The 12,484-nt window shown below is 35.4% G+C and overlaps 1 protein-coding gene across 1 annotated transcript in view; it reads left to right on the forward strand.

The window, feature by feature from the left end:
* Window positions 1–1,367: 1,367 nt before the first annotated feature.
* Window positions 1,368–12,484, forward strand: part of mei4 (meiosis-specific, MEI4 homolog (S. cerevisiae)) — a 70,775-nt gene continuing 59,658 nt past the window's right edge. The window contains exons 1-2 of the mRNA XM_059498024.1: window positions 1,368–1,588; window positions 3,137–3,376. Coding sequence (XP_059354007.1) covers window positions 1,558–1,588; window positions 3,137–3,376 — 271 coding nt within the window. The 5' untranslated portion in view covers window positions 1,368–1,557. The remainder of the gene's footprint in view (window positions 1,589–3,136; window positions 3,377–12,484) is intronic.

Raw genomic sequence — 12,484 nt, forward strand, 5'->3', positions numbered from 1 at the left:
AAGGGGTCATCCAAATACACAGAACCGCTGACAGTCGTAAAGAAGGTCGGACCAAGTACTTATCTTTTTAGCGATGGTCGAAAATGGAATGCTTCAAAACTGGCTCGTTTCTCAAAGGAAGCTCTAGTTTGCAACAGTGAGAACAATGAGAATATACTGGATGGCCTCACTGTGACTGAGAATGTGAATGTTGGGCAAGAACCAGGCCCTAGACGCACTCCCAGAATCCGAAACCCACCTCTGTGGTTAACAGACTTTGAGAGATAATGCTGAGGTGTGAATGGCGCAAATTGAAAAACAAATATATTCATATTGTTCTGTTATGTGAAAAAAAATGCTATTCATACTGTTCTGTTACGTGAGAAAATGCTATTCCTAGAATACAATAGAAAATAGAATACAAAAAGATTAGAAAGGTTGGTAGGTAGATTTTTTTTAAGAATAGAATTAGAATAGTGAGTGTTAAAGTTAGAGTGTCAAATAAAGATGGAAGAGATGGGCTTTAAGCCGATTCTTGAAGATGGCTAAGGACTCAGCTGTCCGGATTGAGTTGGGTAGGTCATTCCACCAGGAGGGAACATTTAATTTAAAAGTCCGTAAAAGTGACTTTGTGCTTCTTTGGGATGGCACAATCAAGCAACCGACACTTGCAGAATGCAAGCTTCTAGAGGGCACATAAGTCTGAAGTAACAAATTTAGGTAAATGGGTGCAGAGCCAGTGGTAGTTTTGTAGGCAAACATTAATGCCTTGAATTTTATGCGAGCAGCTATTGGAAGCCAGTGCAAATTGATAAACAGAGGTGTGACGTGTATTCTTTTTGGCTCATTAAAAATTAATCCTGCTGCGCGTTCTGAATTAATTGTAAAGGTTTGATAGAATTGGCTGGAAGACCTGCCAAGAGAGCATTGCAATAGTGCAGCCTGGACAGAACAAGAGCTTGAACAAGGAGTTGTGCAGCATGTTTCGAAAGAAAGGGCTTTATCTTCTTGATGTTGAATAAAGCAAATCTGCAGGATCGGACAGTTTTAGCAATGTATATATATATATATATATATATATATATATAGTAATATACACTAAATATTATCATATTAAGGCAAGTTTCACATGCATAAATCTGAAAAAAAAAAAAAATTATCCAGTTAAGAATAAAATGGGTTTAAATTGAAACAAAGAGCACCCTGTTTTGAGTCAGGTCAGAATGGACGTTGAGTGACGTCATGCGAAAAGGGTCTATTGTGCTCTGACAAAAGCTGAATTGTGCACACTCACTGAAACGTTAAAAAAACGGGTGAAACATGCTTTGCCCCAACGTACCAGATCAATTAAATCAGCCGCATTCTGTCTCGAGTGAATTTTAATTAGAGTGGGCGGGGCAACTTCGAGGGGGCGTGTCTATTGCGTTTAACGTTGACTGTTTGATTACGCTCGTCAGTTAGAAGTGATTATTTATCAGTGAATTTTCTAAAAAATCACTTTAATTCGACGTTATTTCATATGTATTAAAATAGTTGTACACTATGTAAGCGTCTCAGATTGACTTTGACTGAAGAAGAATGGAGAAGAAATCTGCCTCAGGCTATGAAGGTAACGTTGGATTCACATGTTAATGTTATAACCCTTACAAGAACGTTGGCACAGACAAAACTGTTATTGAGTGTTTTTAATGATTGGATGGTCAAATGCAAAAGCATGTTGCTGTAAAAGTCAATTTTAAGTAACACTACCGTCCCAAACCTAGCTTCTTTGTAAAAAAAAAAAAAACTGACATGAGATTATTGGTGCTTTGCATTTCTGTGGAAACGGAGTTCAATCGACTACATGTTTGCTACGACAACGCTGATCTACACTGGACACGGAGTTTATTTATTTATTTAAAATACGTTGTGCCACAGTTATGGTGTCTTTCACCCCCTGCTGAAGTTTTTACCAGAACTAACGTTAGTTAGATATTCAATATCATATTGTTGGCGCCTCGGACAAGGCACGTTTATTTATATGGAACATTTCATACACAATGGTAATTCCAAATGCTTTACATAAAAAGGAATTAAAATAATCAAGTTGTATTGTGCCCATGCTGAAAAAGCAGTGATGTGCTTAGTTTAATTTTAAGCCTTGTTAGTGAATTTAAAGTATCAATTGTTTAAAAAAAACTGTTTTTTTTTTTAAAGTATTCAGCACAGCTATTCAAAATATTATATGTGTAAATACCTGTTTTTATACAGGTAAATACTCAAAATTCTCAAACTTTTTTTTGATAATTTTTTTTTATATAGATATTTTTTTTAACTTCCCTTATACCTTGTAATGAGTGAACATGGCATTGTTTTAAATAATTTGTATTATTACTATTTTATTTTATTATTTTTTTTATTTTCTTAGCATCAAGCATCCTTAAGATATTGAACGATTTTATATTTGCAGTTGATTTCCAGCTCAAGTCAGTTGTAATCGATTGTTCTCGTTGTCTTCAGGGACCTTTATATGATCGTATGGCAAGACAAACATGACAAACTCTTTGGTTTTCTAACTAAAATGCTCTTATGTTCTCATGTAATATGTCCGCTTCAGATATCCACTCTTGAAATAATTACATTATTGTTGTTGTTGTCATTTTAACACTGAAGTGTTGAAGTAGTGACAGGTGGTTTCAAAATAAAATAAAACCGTTCCTACAATCCACACTGAAGTTATACAAACTAAAAAAGAAACTAAAGTTAACCGGGACCAAGACGGTTTAAGTACAACCTGTTAAGAATTTGTTAGTTATGTGTATAATACCATTTTACTTGAAAATGTTCTGAAGTTACCAGATCTGCGTGCGGGGGTTACATCGCTAGTCTTCCTGAGAAAGACCCAGGGGTTTTTGTATTAATCACAGTGTGACAAGTGTCCTTGGCACAATTCTGGGACATTAAAACCCACACAAGTGTTCATTTAGGTTCATATGATTATCTGCATTTAAGGTAACAAGGTCAAAAGCAGGTTCAGTAAATATGTATATATATATATATATATATATATATATATATATATATATATATATGAATTGTTCTCAGTGTGTGTGCTTGTGTCCAGTGTGGATGTGATGCCAGAGGTTGCTTGTGCTGAACTGTTTCATTGTCTCTGTAGGAGCGGTGAGCTGGTATATGAGAGTCTCTAAACTGGCTGTGGCCGTGGCTGTTATTAAGATCAGCCCGTCAGGACGAACCAGACAGTTCGCTGAATCTCTGGCGGATCGACTCAGACAGCAGGATGAAGGCTGGAGATCTAAAGCTCACAGTCTTCATGAAGATCTGCTGCGTCTCAGACAAGAGCTGCTTCTCACTCGTGTGCTGTTCAAGACAAAGAGGAATGATGGGCCCGGACAAGGTAGGACTTTATATGAATCTGTTTCAGGCCTGGAAATAAAAAAAAAAAGTTTAATTATTATGCCTTTATCTATGGAGGTCCTAAGAGGCCATGGATTATCATTATTTTTCTTGTTTTCTCATTATCACAGCTTAATTTTCTTCTGATCTTGACATGTAGTTCTTTAAATTACACAACTCCGGCACTAGGTGGCCTTACAGAACTGATTATAACTGATGAGGAATATATCCACCTTGTGTTCGATTAGGTTTATTTTATGTTGTGCATTTAGAATGTGCATTTTGTTCGTATCTTATATTTTTAATTATTAAATGGATATTTACACAAACGCATACAGTAACACTCTTCTCAAACAGCATCCTAAGCTTGTAACGCACGTGATATCAGTCCCAGGCTATTCTACATGACAAATAAAGATCACAAACAAATGCTTGCATGCAGTACAATGCATTATTCATATATTGTAGACTGTATTATGAAGCAAAGCACACTTTTTTCTTAAAAATAAACACAGCATAAACACAAGATGGTGTGCACCTAACAGAGACCTAAAGGTGAGTAACACATATGGAATCTGCAACCGATTAATTCTTTCCCGTTAATCTTTCACAACACCTCACAATTAAATCTGTGGTTTCTGACTAATAGCAGTGTGTCAAAAGACGCATGGCAGCATCTTCTTGAAATGCAGCAGCATATTTAGACCAGCGCCTGCAAATGCACTATGAAGAAAATCCAGAGAGTTTGCATTACAGACCTGCGAGATCAAAAACCATTGCAGAGGGTGGTGACAGGATTTAAGCTACCAAAATTTCAGGCCCTGTTTCCCTCTATTACAGTTTTTCTTGATTGCTAAAACACTATAGCCAGGCTTTTGAACTGCAATTTAAACCATAACAACATTTTTAAAAAAGCACACCCATTACCCTAAACTATAAACAATATTCCCCTTCTTTGACACAATTAGGGGCCTATGAAATCCGTTTTATATTTTCCCAAATTCTTTTTTTTTTTTTTTTTTTTTTTTTTCAAAATTCCATTAAAAAAAAAAATTCTGTTTTAATTTCTCAACTCCTTTTTAACGGTTCAATTAAACTGTATTAGTCAAAAAGCACGTCTTATTAAAATCAACACACATTTTCACAACAAACTAATAACAGTTTAATAAAAATTACATACTTAGGGCCCAGCATGTCTAATTATTTAAATGTATAAAAACTACTTAATTTATTCTTAAAATAGCTTTAAAAAATTTTTTTTCCAGAAATTCTGTTGTGTATTTTCTGGTTGTCAAATGAAGGCATAAAACATTCATTTAATTTTCCTTTTAATTATATAAAATTAAGCAAACTTTATTTTTTGGTAATTTACTATTAAAAATAAAACATGGAAGAAATGTTGCGTGATTATTTTCTTAAAAAAAATTTTGTTTCATTTTAGTAGTAGTAGTAGCAGGCTATGTACGTTCTGCTGAACAATAGTAATACATTTACATTAATTTAAATTAAACCAGACTTTTATTTTGACGGGTTGCTGTGAATACATTTACAGTTCTGTGTATATGACGCTAGTTTTACTCAAATCAAATGGTCAGATGCTCATGAAGTGACTCTTATAACAGTTCTGGAGATGTTGTTCATGTGTTCATGTCATCATTTAGTGAGACGGCAAACGCTGAAATCACCGCGAGCATCACGCGTGTTTCCGTGTGTGTGATAGATGAAGCCGCGCTTCTGCGCCATTCATTAACAGAGACCCACAGAACATACAGGATTCATATTTAAATAGACTTTTCCGGATTATTATTTACAGGTATTAGTCCATATTGCAATTTGATGTAAGTGGAATTACCTACTTTTGATTAATTCATTTAAAATTTGGCAAATTCTCTGACATTCCGCGTTAAACTGTAAATTCCGTTTTTATGACTGGATTCCGTGATTCCGTCCGCGTTTTCTGCATCGCGGAAATCATAGGGCCCTACACATTGGGTCAAATTGGGTGAACTGTTACTGCAAAACTCTACACACAAATCACTACATTTCTCAGTGCTTACACCATATGGTCATTAAGAGACGTGAAGGGAGAGGTTTTGAGTGGAGAGCTTCATTTTGACCTGAATATAGGAAGTTTGGGGAATTGAGTTAGAAGTTATGGATTTGTGTTAAGAGATTCACAAAAAAAGAAGGCATCATTTCAGGAAATGTGTTTTAAGCAATCGAGAAAAACTGTAAGATGTGTTTTTGGTAATCCGATCACAATCAGTGAACCCTAAAACAGGTAAGGGGTCTAGAATGTTTTGCAAACAGATCACTAAAAACACCTACAGAGGTAGTCAAAAACCCATATGACCACATTTCATTTGTAATGAAAATCCTAAGTGTCCCAAATGTGTTCCAGACTACAGAGAAACTGCATCTACTCATCGCTCTGTCACCCAACATTTAATCATGCTAGGACATGTTATAAGGAAGTGCAGCAAGAAAAAAGATTCAGAATTTGCTTCGAGCCAAAACCACAGTTTACTATGGAAATCGCAGTTTCCTTCTTAATAATGTTCATTATATTACTACCTATTAACTCTTAAGCTGCATTCTTTGTATTTGTGTGTGGCACTTGGCCTTTCATGAAACAGAATAAAAGGGGAGATTAAACGCACTTTACAAACAGTTACTTCCTGTAGGCGATGAGACAGTCATACTGTTGTCACTTTTAGAGCCGCTCCACCCAGCCATCACCAAAATGATCAACACCAAAGCCCCATCTAAACCTCAGGGGGAAAAAATATGAATAAAGAATTACACAAATCATAAGTGCATTTTTTTGAATCCGCAAATTTAGGGTGTATTAACACCGGTCTTGTTTGGTTCGATTAAATTGAACTCAAGTTAATTTCCCCTCTTGGTGCAGACCTTTTTTGGTCTAAGTGAATACAGCAATCGCACTTGAGTGCATTGACATGGTCCCTACACAGTGTTCATTGCTCCCTACTACCCGAGCAGGGGAAATCTGTTTGTTTACCTCACTTCGTAAAATTCATTCAAGGATTTGCGCTGCACAACCTCTTCACCAACTGGCAACTTTTTAAATACAATAATGCTATACAAAAAAAGTATATCAGGTTAAATGTTTTACACAGATTAAAGTGCAAAAGTACTATTAAGACCAAAAGGTATCACTTTACAAAAAGACCTCATTAGTTAATTTTAGTTAATGCATTAACATTTACAATGAGCAATAGCTACAGATGGTGGACAGCCTAATTGGGCTTTACCACCGCGTGTACCGCCGCGGTGTAATTCAGTCGCGTGTTAAAATCATTCGTGAAACTACCGCCAGGTGGCGCAAAGGGACGGATTGCGAAATTAATGTAATTGTAAAATGAGATAAAAGGAAGTAAAACAACAATAACATTATGATATAACATTGTAACATGTAAAAAAAATTAAAATTAAAAGACCTTTACACAAAGGATCATATGCATGCTATTTTTTTATTAAACAGTAAATAAATATAAGGCCTGTGTATGTGTGTGTGTGTGTGTGTGTGTGTGTGTGTAAATATATATCAGCTAAATGTTTTCATTTCATTTTCATTTCGGTTCATTCTTGGTTTAAAAAAAAATCTTCAGGTTCCATATGCAGAGCGAAATGGGAACGGTCCAGCATTTAGCAATAATTAGTATTAACTCTGTTATTATTCTTGATTTTTTTCCAAACTACCAACACTTTGCATTTTTGAATTATGCCTTATGTGTGACCAAAAATTGAGTATTATTTGCTTCAGCAGTTTGATCGCGCTGTTGCCTCGCGTACATATTCACTGGAAACCAAGTAGGTATCGATGCAGCCCGGAGACCTCCAAGTGGGAGGAGCTTTTGCCGCAAGTGGGCTGGACTTCACGGAAACCCCCAAGTAGGAGGAACTTTTGCCGCTAGTGGGCGGGACTTTACAAATGGGCGGAGTTTAAGTGGAAATTTCACATTGCGTCATTGCCGGGGTGCGCGCGAATGAGGATGGCATAAAGTAGCGATACTAATGAAAAATAGATTTATTGTTTTTCATTGTAGTTTAAATTTTATTAACAAGAGTTTGTTATATAATTTTGTGACAACTGCAAACATTCAAGTATATTAAATTATATTAATTTTATAATTATATCAGTATCAAGAAAATGAATTAGTAATTTAGAGCAATAAAATGTTTACTGTATGTTAATGTTTTTCTTTAATGCAAGTTTGAAATCTGAGGGAGAATTATATTGTTTAGATTGTTACAACCCCCTTGGCTCTAGGTGAAACAACATTACAAAAGGCCACACATGGAAGTAAATTTTACAAATAAACATTTAATTTAAACAAAGAAAAAAAATCTAAATAGTAATACAAGAATTTATAATAATAAAAAAAACATTCCAAGACTTAAGAGGAAAATATTATTGGTTCCAAAGTCCAATTTAAGACACTCTTTTCCCCATATCCTTTTTATCACCAACTCAATCACAGGTAACGCTCCACACCATTAAAAATTTAAGTTTTATTTGATATATGACATGCAAAAAGCAGTCAAATGTAGGTCTGGCATACTCTTTTTAGACTGTGCAAAAAAATAAGAGAAAATTAAATACAAATAATGAAACGACAGGAAAAAAATAAAAAGTTTTTAAATAATTAAAGTTTAAAGAGATAATTAAATACAAAAAATGAAATATACACAATATACTGTATTAAACTACTACACCGATGATTTGTAGAGATGCTACACAGAAACTGCTACACAGATGATGTGCAGAGATGTAAACAATGTGCAGCGAGGATGAGTTGCATAGTTAGGTTGTCAAAAAAGCGCAGTGTGCAGAGAGTTATTGGGTAGCCCTAAACAACCAGTCTATAAAGTGCAGTGTGTTTAATGTCCATGTTTAGTAGTCTGATAACATGAGGGAAGAAACTCCTCCTGAGCCTCTCCGTCTTTGCCATCAGACTGCAGAAGCGTCCGTCTGACTGTAGCAGATGAAACAGTGGATTTCCAGGGTGGGTGGGGTCTGTAAGGATCTTAACAGTCCTAGATTTACATCTCCTGGTGTGGATGTCTTGCAGAGAGGGGAGAGATGTTCTGGACATTTGCTCAGCTACTCTTTGCAGGGCATCTGAAGGTATTTGAAGCTTCTCACTCTTTCCACTGGGGTCCCGTTTATGATGATTGGGGTATGATCCACTGCTGACTCAAATAGAAAAGAGTTATTGTAAAATATTATTACAATTTACAATATGACTGTTTCTACTGCATTTCTGAACAAATAAATGAAGGCCTGGTGAGCATCAGACTTCAAAACCATTCAAAACCCCAAACTATCCTGTAGACCAGATATTTAAGGAACCTGAGGTTTTAACCTGCTTGGTTTTTATCAGCATTGGAACACTTTGCAGCTGCTTTCACTCCAAGGCTATGGATTATATTTTTACTGGAATGAAGTGTCATTAGTCACTAAACATTCAGTCCAATGACATCCTAAAATAATTCACTGTTGACAAGTTAACATTAACTAAAGTACAATGCACATTTATGTGAGACGTCTACAGAATGTAATGTCATTTACATTCCAACATTTGTCATTTAGGACAGTCTCTGACCATACCCCTGGAGCAATTTTAGGGACAAGCGCTGTTGCAAATGTCCACCTTTAAAGTATGAACATAATTTATCCACACAAAGACCCCCCCCCCCCCACACACACACATTAGTCAAAAATCTTCAGAAAAAATAAATTACACATTTTGATGCATAGAAAAAAAAGCTTACAGGAAAGTGATCCTTTGTGTTTGCAGAGAGAGGCGGTAACCAGGTCACTGAAATGTAACTTTTGGCCACCCAGACTTGAACTTTCTGTAACACAAAGTTTACACAATGTTTTTGTTTGTTTGTGTTTCCTACAATGACAAAATTAATTCTACACCTGTTGATATGTAATGCATGGTAGTGGACACTACAGTTATCCTCATATATCCACTGTTATGATTATTAAATAGAAAAATAAATTTTGGTAATTAAACCAAATGTTTCAATTGCATTACATTATTTGGATTAACGTTACACGTAAAAATAGATAACATTTTAAAAATATACAGTAACAGCAGGTTTTTAAACAATGCATTAAGCATTATCAGTTAGGAGTTGTAACTAAAACTCATTCTTATGGAACACTGTAGGGCTGGGCAAAAAATCGATTTTATCGATTTAGTAGTTTAAAACGATTTTTATTTTGGAAACTCGAGTTTTTTGCCACAATAGTTTTTTCGGACTTTTCCGCGTTTCGTCCTTGTGCGTTACCGTAGCGCGATATGAGCCAGCCCCCGCCCCGCGTAACCATAGAGACAGTGAAAGAAGCGTAACACGGTCAAAACAACATGGCAGCGTGTAGCACTAGCAGAGAATTACTTCCAAAGAAAGGCACAGGTAATTCCGTAATTTGGAACTGGTTTGGTTTTGATGCAGCAAACAAAACACAGACGAAGCCTTGCTGCAAAATATGTTTCAAGGCTGTTGCTACTGGAAGCAGTAGTACAACAAATCTTTTCCAGCACCTGAGAAATAAACATCGCAAAGAATGGGAGAAGTGCAGCCGGCTCCGTAGCGAAAACGGCTCCTCTAGCACACCTGCTAACATTAAAAAGGAAACTACACTTCCTGAGAGCTTTACAAACTGTGTGCCTTATGATAAGAATGGAGCGCGATGGAAAGCGATTACAGAGGCGATCACGTTTTATATTGCCACAGACATGCTGCCAATTTATTCTGTCGAAAAGCGAGGCTTTAATCACATGCTGAAAGTATTAGATGCGAGGTACGTTGTCCCCAGTCCCAAGTATTTCGCCAATGTAGCGCTGTCTCACCTGCCAGAGGTTGTGGACAGGCTCATCTTTCTTGCAAAAAATGTTAAGAATGAGCATGCACAATGTTTCAGAGATCTAACAAGCACGTATTTTGTTGTTATAGATAAAAGTTTACATTTGTTCACTCTTTGAACAGGCTATATGTCTGCCACAGGCATGTTTCATTTTTTATATTCCCACTATACTGAGAAGAGTTTATTTTTTTAATTGTAATGTTATATGTTACAAAATTTGTAATTATCTGATTTCTTGAACAGAAAATTTAAGCTACTGTGAAGTTGTTGCACTTTTGCTTAAACCTGGGCTAAAGCTTGAAATTGTTGAATGTCAGAGCCTCATTTACTTTTTGTTTTGGGATTCTACGCATTTTAACTCTTGAGGACAATCATAGCAATAAAGTTGCACTTTTGACACCATATCTGATGTCTGCAGTCATTTTTAAGTGCATTGAAAAAAAAATATCGAGAATCGAAACTCGAATTTTTCTTTAAAAATCGAAGATTTTTTTTTTAGGCAAAATCGCCCAGCCCTAGAACACTGTACTAAATCTATTAATAGTTATTGATCGCTTAAATATCAGTGCAGTTATAATACATAGGCCTACATATTTTACGTAACGTTAGTCACAATACCTGCTTATGGCCTTCAGTGTCCGTAATCTGCAGCGTTAATCCTATACATGTATTGCAGAAATATTTAGCACAAAAGGGTAACACACAATGAAGATGTAATTTATCTGTGCTGCTAATGCTGTCTTAACATGCTCTCGGAATAATCGTAAATATGAGTTTTGAAGGTAAAATTGCACATGAATGTCCTCCCATTTTCAAACTTCAATGCAATGAGCTTGTAATCATGATTTAACTACTTCAAGACTAAAACATCAACTGTCAAGATACTGCACTTTTTCACAACTTGTAATACGTTGTACAAGTCTAAACTTACCCCTTCAAACTCCTCTTTCTTGATGCTGAAAAGCCTTGGGAAGTTGACGTCGTCTTTTTTTTTTTTTTTTTTTTTTTGGCGGTGAGGGGGGGGGGGATTCGCAGCGTGCATTAACCCCATGACATTAAATAAACCAATCAAAAGGCTCTGGAGGTTTGTAAAGCCCACTTGGAGCTGAAGTCCCATCCATTTGGAGCTGACCCGCCCATTTAGAGCTGGCTCCGACCTCCGTTTATACCCATCTCCTGGAAACAGCAGTCGTTCACATTCAGCGTTAGCACTTTGACATTGTTAATTATGATTTTTTTTCCATCTATACTGAAACACGCGTGAACTACACAGCCTATTTACCTCATGAATAATAGTTAAGCTTCAAATGGGCAACATCACGAATATGGAAACGTTTGGATTTCTCCAGAATGAGAAAGCCCAACCTTACCTTATGCTTAGCTTTAAATTATTTAAATTTTTGTTTTTTTATTACTAAGCCTATATTATATACTGCAATTATATTTATCCATTAGAATTATATATTTTTAATTCTTGTTTTGTTCTGATAAATTTGTTAAATTTAAAGGATTTGTTGTAAAGTGAAGGGAACTAATAATATCCTGTTGGTACATTATAACATTATTAGGCCAGCCGTAATAATTTTAAATGTAATAAAATGCAACTTATACCTGATTTATATTTTTCCTGTCACAAACTCTGATTTATTTTTTAGCGTGTTTAAAAAAAAAAGAAGAAACATTCAGCAAACGAAAATAGGTGATTAATCCGTTAAAATGAAACCTATACATGACTCATATATTTTTTTTCCTCTGACAAACTTTATTTTTTAGCGTGTTTAAAAAATAAAGAAAACATCCAGCAAATGAAAATAGGCGATTAATCAGTTAAAATTTGTTTCTCTGGGTTAACAGTAATTATAATTATTTTATACTTCAGAACAGAGCCTGGGCCTAATCTAGGCTATCCAGGTTTTTTTTATTTTATTTTATTTTTTTATTGCATCTGAAAATGACTTCGTTCATCGCATTCACTTCACGCGCTCTTGCGCAGATCCGCCTCCCGCGATGCTCAGCTGTGGACGATTTAAAAATGTTTGATATAAACGTTGCTGTCCCATTTTATACAGAAATTGTTCATTTAAAAAAATCTAATTATATTGTTAGTTCTAATTATATTGTTAACACAAGTTCATTTAGACTATTTAACATGCACTGTGACATTTTACCATTTTTTACTTATAAACTCCTTGAGAATTTAAAGTT

The sequence above is a fragment of the Carassius carassius genome, chromosome 18 (assembly GCF_963082965.1).
Source record: "Carassius carassius chromosome 18, fCarCar2.1, whole genome shotgun sequence".
Classification (NCBI taxonomy): domain Eukaryota; kingdom Metazoa; phylum Chordata; class Actinopteri; order Cypriniformes; family Cyprinidae; genus Carassius; species Carassius carassius.